At 46.3% G+C, this 17,495-nt stretch overlaps 1 protein-coding gene across 4 annotated transcripts in view; it reads right to left on the reverse strand.

Moving 5' to 3' along the window:
* Window positions 1–17,495, reverse strand: part of TANC1 (tetratricopeptide repeat, ankyrin repeat and coiled-coil containing 1) — a 2,406,012-nt gene that overhangs the window by 318,421 nt on the left and 2,070,096 nt on the right. For all 4 annotated transcript variants that reach the window (XM_069616378.1, XM_069616375.1, XM_069616376.1 and 1 more), the window contains one exon: window positions 15,674–15,807. In XM_069616378.1, coding sequence (XP_069472479.1) covers window positions 15,674–15,807 — 134 coding nt within the window. The remainder of the gene's footprint in view (window positions 1–15,673; window positions 15,808–17,495) is intronic.

Consider the following 17,495-nt stretch of genomic DNA (forward strand, 5'->3'; position numbering starts at 1 on the left):
CACCATCATCTTCACAAGTGTGCTATCAAATATTAATTTATTATAAAAGTGTGAGATAGATATATATATATATATATATATTGTTTAATTTTCAAATAAACCTTTTAAATATGCAAAACAAACCTACTTCTTGGCTCAGCGGGGTCAGGGGGATTCTGAGAGAGGGGTGTTATATAAGGGTTGTCATCGAGAGTAAACAAACTGGACATAAAAATACATCAATAAGGGCTTCCATCAGCATCCCAGACTAGGCATTGACTTAGCTGTAGTGTTGAATTGAAGTCGCTTACAGAATGGACATGTGCCCACTTTGGCATTTATTGGGATGTCTGTCTCTTGCCGTCACAATGAAAAGGACGGACTGCACAACTGCTCATTATTATGACTGAAGAGAACGTCATTACATATTGTCTTTAAACTGTGTGTGATTTGGTGAGCACAAATGTTCCACTGCAGGAAATCGAAATGTAAAGTTGGGCAACATTAAAAAATATGTGTAATTTCTAGGACTGTTGCCTAAAGTAACTTTATGAATCACAAAACTGGATTCAAAGTTACAAGTCAATGCATTCTCCCATATGTTTCTACGTTAGAGTTCTTGCACATGAGATTTGAAATGACATTCCTGAATCCGGTGATTAACATTGTTATTCAAAATTGCAGAGAAACAGAGGATTCCAAGATGGCCGCGCATCTGTAAACACTGCTGCTCCGAGCTCCTGACCCATGAATGAACTAAAGCACTGAAAGCAGCAGTCTAAGCCCTCTCCAGGAGCTGTTAAACAGAGCATTCAGCCCGAGAATAAAGAGCGAATCCGGGCGCCACCTCCAGCGGAGCCTGAAGACCTCAACTATGCGTGTGCGAAGGAACTAGCGAGACACTCACTGTCCCGACCATACCAAGGCCGGGAAGGCATACTCATCCAAGCTCATCCGCCGATCCACAGATCCGCTCTGTCCTGCTCAACACCGGGTTCGGAACTACAATCAGCGTCCAGCCAGCGAAGTGGTGCCCCGAGGGTAGAAAAGGTGCAACGTGAAACATGCCACCTTCCACCAAGCCAAACACTCCCAGAGCCTGCCCCCACTGAAGGGAGCCCCCCACGAGGCATTGTTGCACCCAACGGACACCCCTACCCTCTACTGACGCTGACCTCCAAGAAAGGGTGCCGACCGGCCCCGCAGTGAAGCCAAAGCAGATTACAATCCCAGGTGCACGGCCCCTCAGTAATACCGCGCACCGGGCCTAACTGTCAGGGGAGTGGGGGGATCCCCCAGCGAGGAATTTGGGCCGTCGGAGGGCTGCCCATACTACAAGGACAGGCAAAGGGGAAGGAGGCATTCAGTCCAGTCGGCGCACCCAACAAGGAAGACTACCGCTGGCGCGGGCCTCTCACACAATTCAGGCTGTGCATGACAGAAAAGCGCCACCCGAAACCCACTTGGGATGCCCAGGGGTCAAGGTGCGCAAGACCTTGCTCTCCCTTCCTAGCGGGTGAAATATTGTGAAATCAGCAACTAAGCGTGCACATCGCGCCCCCCGGCTCTCACAACGGAGGTCCGGGAACCATAACGCCACAATACCAAGTAAGTCAGATAAGATCTCCAGGCAATGGCCGCGAAGGACAAAACAGGTGGAAATCTCCCTCCTGTCCCGGAAGACACTGGGCCCACGGAACACCGCAAAGCAAGCGATTTGGAAGGGCTGCATAACCCGAAAGGAAGGCCGGTCTCACACGACGGGTGCAAAGAAAACTACCGGCCCACTGAGCCTAACTAACACTCTGGGAAGGGGAAGTCCCACGCACCAGCACTGAAGGAACAACATAAGAAACCACCCCAAAAGGGAAGACTGGTCCCTAGATGCACAGCTACTACGCGAGACAGCGCCCAAAAACACACAGCAGTGCATGGGGTCTCCAGGGAAGACTGCACACTGCATCTAGAACCATGAGTTCCGGTACAAGCACCAAGAAACCCCACTTAAGGGTCAGCAGAAGACGCAAGGCCTGGGTGCCCCTACATACCAGTACTTGAAACAGCAGAATAAACAGCCCTGGCACGTGCCTGGAACAAAGCACGGGCGGACTGACCAACTACAGGCCATACCCTTGCTTACTATGGGCGTAATGTCGAGAAACAGGGTCAAAGATACTCTGTCAACACTCAAAAACATCAAAAAGATAAAGGAAGGAGCCCTGGAAAAAGGTATGGACCAAAGAGACTGACCAAACTGGGAGGTTTGGGGGGCACAACACAAGTGACTGGGCCACGGACCAGGATACAGCCCCCCCAGCAGGAAGATCAAGCTAGACCGTTAACACAAGACTCACTCAAACAGTTCCTGGGTGAGATAGTAGACAAAATTACTGCGGCAGGCCAGAAACAAATGGATACTCAGAGAAGACTTGGCCGAAGGAATACAGGAAATAAAAAGGGATATCAACAAAATAGAGGAGAGGGTGGACACCAAAGAGTGCACATTACAGGAACTGACAGAAGATGCGAGGAAAGCAGACACCCTCTTGCAAACCCTTTTGGTGGCCACCCACAACCTCGAACTGTAGCAGAAGACCTGGAGAATAGATCCAGGAGATGCCAAATACGGATCAAATGCCTGCCAGAGGAGACGCAAGATCAGGATCTAACCCAGGTACTTAAGAGCGTCTTCGGAGACCGGCTAGAGTCAGGAGCAGGTGCAGGAATCCAATTTGACAGGATTCACAGGGTGGGTCCGTGCAGGCAGGAACTGGGGGCGAATCAGAGAGACATCCTGGTGGCTTTCCATAGTTACACAGTGAAACAACAAATCGTAGCCAAAGCCAGGAAAGCAAACCAGATCACCTTCAATGGCGCAGAGATATTCTTGTACCAAGATCTAGCGCAAATAACCCTCATCAAAAGAAGGCGAATGAGCCCAGTCATAGCATTACTGAGAGCTCAACAAATTCGATATAGATGGACTCACCCCGTTGGACTGAGCTTTAACTGGCAGGGGAAGCAGCATAAAGTTACGAGCAAGGGGAAAACCAACTGGGAAATGAAGGAGAGTCGCAATCAACCGGCCCCATCCCCCACCCACCAATCAAAACAACCCCCGTAGGACATGGGAATGGTCTACGGTGAAGTCTAAAAAAAAAACAAAGGGGGAAAAACCTCAGGAATCCACAAATCAGGAAGGAGAAGGACGATACTGGAAGACCCACAGGGGGCACAAGCTGAAATCACAAGTCGAAGATTCGATACTGTGAGGAATGCTCGCCTGGGGAGGGCATTTGTTAAGCTAAGTGCAGTGCTTTGACGTTATCCAGAGTATGCCGACCACATGGGGAAGGTGGGAGGAGGGGACATTGGAATGGGATTAGGAGATCTTGCCCCACGCAGGCCTGGGGATTCCTTAGGGTTCCACTCTCGAAACCACAATTCGAGGGTGGCTAAGAGCTAGTTGAACCCACCCAGTAGACGGGAAGATCCGGGGTAACTGTCCCCAGTAAGGAGAGGTCCCAACAGGGAGTGGAGTAGAATCAGATGGGCACCTTCGAAACCCACCTTCGACACCTTAAGAGGCACCAGTCAAGCATCACAAACCAGAGGGAACAAGAATGGTTAGCTCAGATACACTGACGGTCCGATCACTAAATGTTAATGGGCTAAATTCACCAATCAAACAGAAGAAGGTTGAGAGATACCCGAGAAGCGAACAACCGCACATAGTCACTCTGCAGGAAACCCACATACAAGCCTGGGACATACGTAGGATAAAATTCTGGGGGTACACAAGAATCATTCAGGCTACGAGACCCGATAAAGGTGGAGTGCTGGTGACACTGAAGGACGGCCTAGACCTGTCCATAAAGAAAATGGAATCCGACGACCAGGGGAGATACTTAGCAGTAGCTCTGGAGAGGAGAGCAAAGGCCTACACAGTCGCAACACTCTATGTTCCCAACACGGGCCAAGACGCCTTCATCCAAAAAGCCCTCACACGACTTGAGAAGTTCGCTAAATCACACAACATACTTACGGAGGACTTTAACATGGCCTGGGACCCCACTAAGGACAGGAGTAAAATCCCCCAGTGACCACAGGGGTGGCCTTCCGGTGTTAATAGATACATGGAGGGAACTAGAGGGGAATAGAGAGGGCTATACCTTCTACTCACACGCACACCGATCACACTCCAGGATCGATTACACATGGATCTCCAGAGCTTTGCTCGGGAAGGCAACTAACATAATACTAGGAGCAATTACACTTTCAGACCACGCCCCAATAACCCTGAATTTGAAGAGGCACTGAGGCCCACCAGGCCTGTGGCGGTGGTGTTACCCGACCTTGTGCTTTAAAGACGTAACCTTAGCCTGGAAAGTAGCAGAAGAAGCAGAGGCCTATGTTGGGAACAATAAGGCAGAGGATACCACGATGCAAACATGGTGTGACGCCTTCGAAGCAACTATAAGAGGGAGAATCATAGCAATAAAAGCAAGAAGGGGTAGGGAGCTGCGGTCAGAAGAAGCCCAACACAAAGAAAATTAAAAGACATAATGGCTAAAATGAGTTCGACACAGGCGCCGGCCGTCAAAAAGGAATACAGGTCGATAAGCGGACAGCTAGACCTCATACAAACAAGGGCGGTAGAACACAACTTACTGCGCCTTAGGCAAAAATACTACATTAAAGCCAATGAATCAGATCACCTCCAGGCCAGAATGCTGAGGAGGGACGAGAAGGACAAAACGATTCTAGAAATTAAGGTAAAGGGAGGGTTAACGAGTGCCAGTAATAAAAATATAGAGAGAGTTTGTGCAGTTCTATACCAAATTATACAGCTCAGACTACCCATCCCTGACGCGCCAGGAAGCCTATTTAGACAAAATTGAGCTGCAACAAATATCGGAGGAGGAGAGGGAAGCGCTAGAGGGGGAGATCACAGTGGACTAGGTCAGGGCCGCAATAAACGCCTTGCCCATTAATAAGAGCCTGGGGCAGGACGGCTTTGTAGCTGAATTTTACTCAAAACCCACGAAGAAACCCTAATAACCCACCTCGCGAACGTATACAACCACGTTAGAGCGACCAACTACCTACCCAAATCAATGGAATTGGCAAAGGTGATCTTAATACCCATGAAGGGCAAAGACCCCACGGAATGCGGCTCCTACCGCCCCCATCGCCTTAATTAATGTTGATGCAAAGATTCACACAAAAATTCTAGCGGCCAGACTTGTTCGGATCCTCCCCAAAATAGTTCAAGCCGACCAGTCGGGCTTCATTAGTGGCAGACAGACAGGAGATAACATCAGGAGGATAGCCCACCTAATAGAGAACTTTTATAACAGAGGAATGCCAGCTCTCTTCGTGTCAGTAGATGCCGAAAATGCCTTCGATCGGGTGGAGTGGGGATTCCTCTTTGCAACCATGACCAAGATGGGATTTGGGACCAAATTCCTGAGCCGAGTCAGGGCCAACTTTCAACACCCGCTCCTCCGGCTCTCCATTAACAGGCAAATCTGAGATCCAGTAGCGGTCGGGAGAGGCACGAAGCAGGGGTGCCCTTTGTCCCCCATACTATATGCGTTACACCTTGAAACCTTTTTAGCAGCCGTAAGGGCTAATAGGGACATAGCAGGAATACCTTTTGGGGGGGAAGAGGGCAATCACAAAATCACTGCCTTCGCAGATGACATGCTCATGACACTGGCCCAACCAGAGACCTCCCTGAGGGCAGTAGACACAGAACTCTCCCAGTTCGGGGCAGTAGCCAAACTAAAAGTAAACATAAATAAATCGGAAATCCTCAACCTCACACTCCCGAACGAGCAAGAGCAAAACCTCAAAAAGACCTTCCACTATAGGTTGGTAGATAATTCCATAACGTATTTAGGAGTAAAACTGGCCAAATCGATGGGAGGGTTATACCAAGCTAATTATCCACCCCTATTGGAGAATCTCAAAACCAAAATGATTGACTTGGGCACTCTGAAAATAACATGGATGGGGTGCATTAATGTCCTAAAATGGTAGTACTCCCACAACTACTTTACTAATTTGCGGCCCTAACGATCCACATCCTCCCAGACCTTTTTCAGATCCTTCCACAAAATCACGAGCCAATTTGTATGGAATAAAAAAACCTCAGAGTGTAGCCGCAAAACTAATGAGAAACCCAGCCTCCCGAGGTGGAATGGGGGAACCAGATTTCAGGGCCTACTACACGGCAGCCCAAATGAGGGTCATTAAGAGACTGGCAAAAGGACTACCGGGGGAAAATATGGAGAGCTATGGACAGGGACTTCGCAGGGGAAGCACTTGGAGGAAATCTTGTGGAAACCCAAGGCAGACAGGGCGGTGCGAATGTATAGTAGTTCAATATTATCAGCGGTGGGAGATGCATGGGACTACGCGGTACAAAGGGCACACATTACCACCTACCCCTCCCATAGACACCCCTATTTGACAACCCGCAGTTCACCCCGGGACTCAAAACACCCACATTCGAGGCCTGGAAACAAGGGGGGTGCCAGAGGGCTGGAGAGATGTTCCACAAAGGCCAGGTTAAATCCTTTGAACAATGCAAAGCAGACTTTGGCCTGGGGGGAAAGCAAAGGTATAGCTACGCTCAACTGAGACACTGGCTACTACATCCCTCCATGAAACAAGTGGAGACCCGGCAACTAACCCAATTCGAGAAGTACCTAAACACAGACCTGGGGGATAGGAGAGTGGTAGCTTCTATATACAAACACATAAAAGAGGGGGAGGCCCGCCCCAACCAGAATATATTTAAAAACTGGGAAACCGCCACAGGATGCACAATAGAGGAAACGGAGTGGACAAAACTATGGGTGCAGGTTCCTAAATTATCGAGATCCCTCCAAGTCAGAGAGATATGGTTGAAACTAATACTCTAGTGGCATCTCACACCGATAAGGTTACATAGAATATACCCAGAGATTTCACAGCTCTGCTGGAGGGAATGTGGGGGGGGGGGGAGACCAGGAAGCCACATATGGTGGGAATGCACAAAAATAGACCACGACTGGAGGGGTATTCAGGGAGCAATTGAGCAGGTACTAGGGGTCAAGAGTGGAGGAAACAGGGGTCTAGCAATGATAGGACTCAATGGGGTCTGGGCCAGACTGTAAATTCCACGTTATAATGATGGCAGCAGCTTTTGTTCTGGCGCGTAAGTGGAAGGCCAAAGACCCGCCACAGGACCACAAATGGGTAGCAATAATCTGCTCGTTTGTCGCCATGGATTGGCTCACGTACTCGATACAAGGGGAGCAAAACAAATTCAACACCGACTGGTCAAGCTTACTGAGATACTTCGGACACTGCACCCTTAAAGGAAGGTGCCCTAAGTCTATGAGCCTCCTGGGAATAATAAACCCCCGGGAGAAGACTAACTATAAAAGAACTGCAATGAGGGACCATCACAAGAAAGACCCGGAGGACACCATCAATAGTAATATAGGACTAGGTCGAGGAGCAGTACCAGCGCAAGGACAGTATCCGGATCAGGGGAGGATGAGGCTTGGGGGGGGGAGGAGGGGGATAGGGGACTTCCTCATGTTGGAAAATGTTTTTGTTTAAAAATGCCAAATATTTACTGGAAAAAAAACTGCAGAGAAACAGAACTGGAAACACTACATATTTTTACATTTACAAGCATGGCCTAGCCTAGACACTTAGAATCAGATGCACAAACACCATCAAGGTTTACCGTCCAGTTTGACCCCAGTAGAAGATGAATACATGTTATGGTCAGGACAGATGGATTTTAGCCCACTCCGAAAGGTGGCTCTATTGTATGCAAAGCAAAGAAGCTCCATACATCTACTTCAGCCATTCATTAATGGAAAGAACTTTTGACTCCAAAGAAGACAGTTTACATTAATCAGTTCCCATATGCTTGTAAAATGCATTACACACGAGAGGTCAACAGACAAGGTGACAGATATTCAGATGATCGGAATCAGACATCTGACTTGGATTAGTGAAGGTCAAAGGTCACAGAATATACACACTAAGCAGAAGCGTTTCTAGAGGGGCTATAGCTGCGGGTATTTTGGTTGTAGCCCTGCAAAGAAGCTTGAGGGCTACTATCAAAAAGCTAGCTATACCAGAGTCCAGACAGTCCCAAAATAAGCGCAGCCCCAGATCTTTTCCAGATCCAGCAACACCCTTGACACCAAATAATTTCTACTTTCAATATTGGCCACATGGAAAAGGGGTATTTAGTTAGGTATCATCTGTACCATCTGGCGGAGAACTGCTGAAATTGCACACCAAAGAAATAAATGCATTTAAAAAGAGAATACTACTTCAGATGTGTAAACCATGTAATTGAGCAGTGCATCGCAATGAAAGCTCCAATTGATCTGAACTTTGGATATGAAACAGATATAAGCAATATCCATCAAATGATGTCATAAAAACTGCAGTAGTAATGTTTCATATTTTCTTTAAAATTATTAGGATCATTATTGACTGCGGACCTAGCTTCGAGAAGCAACCAAGCACTTTACAATCATAGGGGAAACAACAAGGTGAGGGAAGCGGAGAAACCAGGAAGTTCAGGGCTAACAACAGAGTAGGGGGAAGAGGGGGCAATTTATCAGCAAGGGATCAAAAAGCAACCAGGGGTAGAAACAGTGGGATCATTCTTGGGTAGGGTGAGGAGTGTAGGGTTGTGGAAATAGGTGTTAGGGAGGAGCCATTCCTTCCTGAAGTGTTAAAGTGATTGGGTGATTTGAATGTTCATGGATAGGAAGTTCGAGTCTTGGGGCATAGACAGACAAGGCTAGTCTTCTGGTTTTTTCCTTTGTGCATCGCTGCAGTTCAGGTCTGCAGATGTCCTTACTTCTGGTGGATAGTAGGCCTACAGAGATGTTGAGCTTCTTATTGAGGTGTCATGGGACCTTTAGGGTGACAGCCTTGTAGATGAGGCAGGATTTATGGATGATATAGGCTTGCAGTGGGAGCCAGTGCAGTTTGATGAGGGTCGGGGAAATGTGATTGAATTTGTGGTGTCCTTTGATGAGTCAGCTGCAACATGACTGACACTTCTCGGGGTGCCAGGGTAGTCATAAGAAGACCTTCCAAAATGGCATTGCCATCATCGAGGTGGGAGAGGACCAAGGCTTGGACAGCAAATCAGAAGTTTGTTTTCTGTGATGAAGGGCTCCATCTTCAGCAGGAGAGAAAGTTGATACCAAGCTGTTTAGGTCTTCCTTGCTATGTGTAGCCTGAAGGAGTGGTGGCCGTCAATGTCCAACCCAAGGGACTTCGTGCAGATGGCCAGCTGGGGTGTAAATCCCAGGAGGTGCATAGCAGAGACCTCGGTCTGGATTTCTGAGTTGTCTGTGTTGTTGGTCAGGAGGAGGAATTCAGTGTTGGAGGGGTAAGCATTGGATGTCCGTGACTGGATCAATGAGCGGTAGGCCTTGGGTCTGTGGTTGTACGTGATGGAGGATATCTTGAGGTAGAGCTGCGTGTCATCTATGTATTGGTGGATGCTGTGTGAAGCGAGGAGGGTTCCAATCGGTTCCATGTAAAGCGTTAAGAACACAGGCGAGAGGATGGATCCTTGCAAAACTCCACAGGTGATGGTGAGCTAGAGGAATGCATTCAAACAAACTGGTGGGGATTATAATGGTATGATTTGAACAAGCTGAGGACGCTCTCACTAATACCCATTTGCGATAAAGATCATCAGTGAATGTCTGGTGATCTACCCAAATGTTGCTGAGAGGTCAGAGAGAACCAGGAGGCAAGGATGGCCAGAATCAAGGATTTTGAAGGCTTTGTTGATCACCTTGATCATAGTTGTGTCTGTGCTGCATTTTGGTTTGAAGCCAGCTGGGTAGGTTGCTGGGTTACATGTATTGGAAGAGTTCTGTGGCTACTGCTTTCTCGAGGATCTTACCTAGGAAGGGAAGATGGGTGATGGGGTGGTAGTTTTTGAGATTGTCAGGGTTAAGTGTTGGCTTCTTGAGAAGCAGGAAGACAAGTCCAGTTTTGAGGGTCCAGGAGAAGGTGCCTTGAGTTCGGAAGCTGTTGATGATTGTCAGGTAAGGGACGAGTGCTCTAGTAGGAAGGCTCTTGAGAACTGAGAAAGGGACGATGTTCTTCACATAAAATGTGGCCTTGATGGATGCTAGGTTGGCAGTGAGGCCTTCCTTAGTGAGTGCCTTAACAGTTGTCCAGCAGGTAGCTGTGGTTATGCGAGTTAGGATGTACATTGTGCTGTCAGATGTAGCGTTGGTGTCTATGTGTTGGTGGATCATGCTGATTTTGTTGATAAAGGAAGAGTTGATGGTGGTTGATTTTTCAATGGAATGCAGTACGGATGGGTCAGGCAGTGGGTTGATGGTTTCGAAGAGTTTTCGGCTTTCATTGTTTGCCTTGGCTATGATGTTTTGGTAGTAGTTGGCCTTTGCAGTGGTGATCAGTCGTCTGTGTGTTGCACAGAGTTTCTTGAGCAGGGCAAGGTCGGATGCGCTGCAGGAGTTTCACCAAGTTTTTTCTCAGCTGTTACCCGAAAAATATATGCGTGTAATATTGTTATATTTCATCATACAAGATTCCAAATGTTGGGCCCAACTTGTAGAATCTAAAAATAAACATTTTATTAAGTTTGCACAGGTGAGTCCGAAATTAGAGTATAAAAACAAAAACTTCACAAAGAGCTAGCTCGCTCCCACCTTTTCTGGTCATCTAGATAAGAAGGCACAATCCAGGGGTGGGATTAGAGGGAAATATAATCACATACACAGAGCAGAAGGAGGACAGAAGGCTGGACTTGACCGACTACCCAGGGGGAAAACATGGCCACTGAGCGAGGAAAGACGCATCAGTCAATAGAAGGATGACTAGTCTGTGCTAGGGACTCCACTTCCTAATAAGACATCTAAATTGAGGGTTTACTGACAGGAGGTCTGCCTGCCTTGGTCCCATTCTGGTGATCTCAAAGTCGGAATTTTGCATCTTAAAAGGTAAATTAAAATAAACCCCTACCAATTTCCTAAATTGACCAACTTGATCTGGGTGAAATCTGGGAATGTAACAGAACTGGGTAATGCATCGAAGCTCAATTGACTCCTCCTCCCAAGTCATCCTGGGCACCTTCTCCTCTCCTACCTCCTTCTCCGCCTGTGGTGTCCCCAGGGCTCTATCCTCCCGCCTTGTCTCTTTAACATCTACCTTACTCAGCTGGCACTCCTCATCTCCTCCAACTTCCAGTGGTATGCAGACTAAACACAACTCTTCTTCAAACTCTGCTGGCCCTCTTGCACCTTCCATCATCCCTGACTGTCTATCTGCCATCCAGGCCTGGCACACTTCCAATGATCTCTGCCTAAATGCCAGCAAAATGGAGATCCTTTTCATTGGGACCCCTGCTGCTCCTGTCTTCTTCCCTTCACTCTGGCCTTCCTCCATGGGCTCTCCTCCTCCTCCTTCTGAAGCCAGAAACCTTGGAGTCATCTTCGCCTCCTCTCTCTCTCCTTCCACCCTCCCACTCAGGACATTGACAAGAAGTCCCACTTTCAGCTCCTTCTCAAAGGAATTCTACCTTTTGTCACCTTCCCCCAGAAGATCAATGTTACCTGAGCCCGGGTTCCCTCTCTAGGCTTGACTATTGCAATAGCCACCTCAGGAATCTACCTTCTTCCACTCTGCGACCCCTCCAACTAATCCACAATAGGGCAGCAAGACTTATCCTTGGCCTCAAGCCCAGGGGCAGGATCTCTCCTGCCCTAAAAAGTCTTCACTGGCTCCCGGTTGCTTCACAGATTAAATTCAAATTCCTCTATCATCCACAAGGCTGTGGGGGGCCAGGGACCACAATATCTGCAACTCCCCTACCAAATATTTCCCCTCCAGACCTCTGTGCTCCTCTGGCACCAACTCTGTGTTTAAAGCGTTTCGCTAAACAGAGAGCAGACGGTCAATCGCTTTCCTCAGCTGGCTCCCTTCTTTGGAACAGCCTCCCCCTCCCTCTTGAGCATGACATTCTTAAAATCCAGAAGCTCCTCAAGACTTTCCTCTTTAACCCCCCACTCCCACTCCTCCCCTCTTCTCAACTAATCTCAAAGTTGCTTGATTGGTGTCCAGGGCCCTTATGCATCCTCTGGGCCCTGACCTCCCACACCAAACCCCCCCAGCTTCTGTCTATCCGGAACATACCCTTGACCCTGGAGGCTCGCACTTACCATGCAATGCACTTTACCTGTTGCTCAGCCATGAGCACCCCAGCACCTACCCCATTCCCCCTTTCTTCTGCACTTGCACATTCTGAACACTCACAAGGCATAGTAGGTTCATCTCCCCACCCCCCACTGTATTTTATATTTTGAGTTTGTATGTATTTTAATGTTTGTCATCCCCTTGTCCCCTCCATGTTGCCCTGTGGGCACTATGAAACCAAATGTACTTACTGCATAAGCGCCTAACAAGCAAACAAATATTCGAAAACAGGGACACAGATGCCAATTTCCCCACATTCTGTGTTCTTTTTTATATAGCAAAAACAAAATTAGATGTGGTTTCTTTAAGACTCAGTACATTTTGTAGTTAGAAATGAAGTCCAAATCTGAAATAATTTTGGCTGCATTTTTAAAGTAGGAATGCCTTTGCAAAGTTAAGCATTATTTACTAATAAAGCTAATGGTTTAAACCAGTGCAGAATCACAGTGGCTCATAGTGCCATGCCAAGTACTATTGAATGGGATTCGATCATGCTTATAATGCAGCATGGGAAAGTCATAGCATGGAATGGATGTTTGTGCAAAAAATGCATGGTGAAACAAATCATTATACTCATTGGGAACTATGTGAAGTGCAAATCCTCCTCTGTCTTACAATGCTCAGGCAGAGTCAGGTGTAATATGGGGGGAGGGGGGGTCTCCAATGAAATATTTGTTACTAAAGAATGGTACACCTCCAACCCAGATGTCTACAGAGACTGAAAAATTACAAACAGGCCCTTTTTAAAACACTGCATGCATCTCGATTGAAAGGAATATATTCATAGCTGCACAAACACTGATAAACAAAAAGAAGTAAAGTCAGGTTTAATGAAGGTCACACACACCAATCTATGGAGAACTGCACTCACATATTCAGAAAACCTAGGATACGTGTGGACTCAGAACAGAACACAGATTCCCAAGAATATGACCTGTGAATTCAAACTTACATGAACCAATGAAAACATGTCACCTTTGCATGTAAATGGCTTATCACATAGTCCTATGTTAGCCGGTCATGGTCTATTTGTCAAGTGAACTCTACATAGCTAATAGTCACCATCTCATTTCTGAATGGGGGTGGGGGTGGAGTGAAAAAGTATTCGATTGCTATTTAAGTTCTCTAAAACCAAACTTGTTTTGAAGCTGGAGACAATTGCATGTTTAACCAAAATGCATTATATAAAATGTTCCAGTGAGAATTTATGGCAGTTTACAAAGTTCTCAATGGCAACCAGAAATGTTAGTAGACCTAGTGCCGTAAAATTATCATAATACTGTTGGATTGGAAGTTAGTCCATCCCTCCCCCCTAGGCGCTTCCAAATAAGACAAACCCCATATGAATGAATGTAAACCACAAGGGGGAGTGGCATGCAACACAGGGTACCAAAGAAAGACACTGAAGCCCATAGAAGTAGGCATCTAGCACTAGAGGTGCCCATACACGGCAACTCCATTTTGTATTAGACCCAACTAGAACAGACTGCAGGCACACCCTGCTTGCGTTCCCAAGTCACTGAGTTCCGTCCCAGCACAACACTCTAGCTCTGTTCGAGCCTTGTTCCAACGGAAGTCCATTTCCCTCTCTTCCCTTCAGTGTTGCGAATATTTAGTATCTCCTCCAGGAAGGTGCCAGACACTGAGCGTGAGACACTACCAGGGCCCGCTCTGTGCCCATTCATCTCCACTCACCTGTCACCGGACCTCTAACCCCCACCCAGCCTGACTGGTGATAGTCGCACACCACCAACCCGACCCCCACACCCTTTGCTCTCAGATAAGAATCTGACCCCCAGGTCCTAACCTCCATAACATGCCCGCTACAGATCTAAAGCCCATGGGACTGTATCTTTTCCCCAGAAATAACATAGATCTCTGGGGACATGAGATAATGGGAGGGGTAAATCAAAGATCAATCCTCCAAGGGGAGACTGGGTGCCGGGATGGCGGCATCACTGAAGCCCTGAATGTGTGGGGCAGCATGAATGTATTTCATCCTCATCTCTCTGTGGCACACCCTTTCCTGTGTGCCCCCACCCCCAGGTGCCTACCATAATGAATGAACAGTCAGTTTTAGTTGTTTAGTCTAGTCAGATACAGTGTAGTTTATGCATGCCCTGACCTTCACCGCGAAGATGAGCTCAGCTGACCCACGTGGAGCCGGATCGACGGGGAAGAACCAGCCAGTTAGTGCTTGGCATCCCCTATGGAGCAAGCCCAAGTGTAAGGTGCCACCAATCAACAGCCCCCAATTCTATCTTATAGTGTGACGTTTTCTCGAGTTATAAGCTATTGTTTGCTAATGTAAGAACAGAGTGCTCTCGGGCAGCAGAGTTCTTTGCTGGCATTTGTATTTTGTACGAGTAAACCTTGTTATCCTTGCAAAACTATCTCTTGGCCTATTTTCCAAGCAGGGTGTATTTACTCTGGAGTGTGCGTTCAGTGGGCCTCACCTTCAATATTTATAGTAAGACTTTGTGATTGAAAGTGGATGCCTTTCTGGACTTCTAGTAGTGAGATTCATATAGTCAGGTAAAATGTTGTTTTAAATGTTTTGTATACATACCATATTGCAGGGATCTCCAGATAAAGTGGGCGATCCAGTTGTCTGAAACTGAACTGTTTCTTTTTTATACATTTCGATTTTTGAATACCACACTGTCCGTTCTTTGCTCTGAATAGTTGGGTGGGATTGTATAAATGGGGGTGTACGATTCGTGGGTCACATCTGAGTAAACCACTAGCCAAAAATATACAAAAATACTCCGCACATTTCTGTGTCTGCATTCTTGGGCTATATCTGAGGTTATTGCTTCAAGAGTTGAAAGGCACTCATGTCCCAATCTCGCGGAAAAAAAGACAAGTCAAAGAAAAGAAAGGAGATACTACATACCAAGAGCAAAAACCTATGGCTTTCTCATTTTAGTCCTAACCATGATCCATTGTCAAAATCTTTGGCTACAATGGCAGGAGGCCTGTAATGCAAGAAACCAATGCTTCAGGGTTCCATCCACCCAGAAACAATATTGATTGTTCTTTTTTAATTTCCCCCTCCCTTCCCTGAAGGGAATCCCCATCTCCCTTCCTCGAAGTTCTCTGTGTATGTATATACTTTCAGACTACAAGTTTCACCCCTGCCTATGTTATAGGTTGCATTTGTTTTTCAGTGGGGCTTTCTGGTCATTGACATTTTTTTGTTATCAACATTTTTAAATGCAGTCTTTTCTCAAATGTCAACACAATAAGGAGGATATTGGCTTATATTCTTTGATTGTATTAGCGCATGACCGATTGTGGATACCAAATTGTAAAAACAATATTCGCGATAAACAAGAATCAGGAAACCGTATGCATCATAAACACTGCATGTAATATAAGGTTCCTTTTTACTCAATGTAGTTTTTCATAGGTTCATTACCTGCCAGTGTCCCTGTCTCACTGCACAGAAAAGTGGGTTGATTGCACGTTTATTTGTTCTTGACACAATAGCTCCGTGCTCAAGAAGTAACTCGCAAACCTCCAGTTTTCCTCTCCCAGCTGAAGCAGTAAGAGCTACAGAACAACAAAGAACATGTAAAATTTGAGAGAAAAATGCTGAGTTGATCAGCCAGCACATACACTTATGAACATAATAAAACAATGCAAATGAATAGATTAAAAACTAATTTGAGTTCACATGAAGCAGACCACTGAATTTAAACACAAAAAGTTTGTCGACCACAGAAGACTACCAAAGTTGTTTCAATTTCAATCTGTTACTGTGTGTTGCTTTTGTTATGTAATATAGACTTATGCAAACATATTCTACCTTCAGGAACAATTGTTATGCTAAAACTCCACAATGAAAATAGATCTTCCCACCTTACCATCCTTACTTTTAAAGGATTAGTGCGCTCAAAAATATTTTTGTCCCGAGGGTTCGGGCATGTGTTTTTAAGCATACCTTGATCGATCGTACAAACATTTCCTATGCCCCTTAATGTAGTTTTCCTCAATTTTACACATGCGAAATCCGGTAGCAGGGCATTGCCATCTTGTGATAATCTTATCCGTTGCCGCATCGCCCAAGGTAGATTGGTAGACTGGCGTTACTAAATCATATCCCCTGCCCCTGAGGTTGAGATCACCAAACCTAGCGATATTCTCCACCTATCTCCATGACGTTACTGGGCAGCGTAGCCAAACACGCCCAGTCATCACCTACGTGTTAACGTTGATGCAGAACCCGGAATATCAACACACATCTCACAACACAGCGTGTCCCAATTTTGAATATGAAACTATACTTTTAAAGGAAATAGCAAAATTGTACAATTTGTAAAGTACTTTTATTTCACAATAAACGCTCCGAGAACATCCGGCGATTGCCATATTCAAGCAAATGGGTAATTTTTTTCTTTGTTCTTGATCCACAAATGTTTATCGTGAGTCACGCGGTGTTCCTTTTGGGTATAAGAAGTGCATTGGACGCACCGTGAATCGCAAGGCTTGGGCATCAGCTTGGCGCTAGGCCACCGTAATCGATTTCAGGGTGCACTTTATCACTGGTACCGCGTAAGGGCATATCGGCCCGTGGCGATCGTCCCAAAAATGCGTCATTGTGATCCAGCCATTCAAGTGTATCTGCAGCTGCCTGTTAAAAAAAAACGTGTCAGTTGGTATCTGGAATCGATGACAATCGCAGAAAGGCAGGTAGCTGTTTGAAAAACATAAAAAATGTGTCTCAGTAGCTGATCTTTATTACAATTTATCATTTTACCCATTAATTTGGCCGTGTTAAAACCAATGATGAACACATACGTGAAACAATGGGTACACAGAGAAAACAATGTGGAAAGTAGTCTACAATTTTCTTCAGAGGTTATTGCTATGGAGTATGTTCAGCTCGAAATGGGATGAGGAAGCCGACGCCACAATTCGAAAATTCGGCATTTTAATTAAATATTAGCTTGGAATTTGGCGTTTGTGGAACCTGGGGGAACCCAGTGGTGGACTACATGCATCGCGATGCTGGAATGCCCATGTGCCTGGGACAAAGACAAGTACACACACAGGTTGTATTTGCTTGTCGTTGCAATATGCCACACAGAGCAACCCAGTACATTGTAAGCCAGCAATAACGGTCGGCTAATGATACGTTGACTGGTTGGTCTATAAAATCGTCGAAAGTAAAACTTAAATAATATTCTGCATTTCCATTCTCTCAGCGTAACGCAGAGACTCAGTTCAGATCAACGAAT

Source organism: Ambystoma mexicanum, chromosome 9, assembly GCF_040938575.1.
Source record: "Ambystoma mexicanum isolate Mex_15411 chromosome 9, UKY_AmexF1_1, whole genome shotgun sequence".
In the NCBI taxonomy this organism is placed as follows: domain Eukaryota; kingdom Metazoa; phylum Chordata; class Amphibia; order Caudata; family Ambystomatidae; genus Ambystoma; species Ambystoma mexicanum.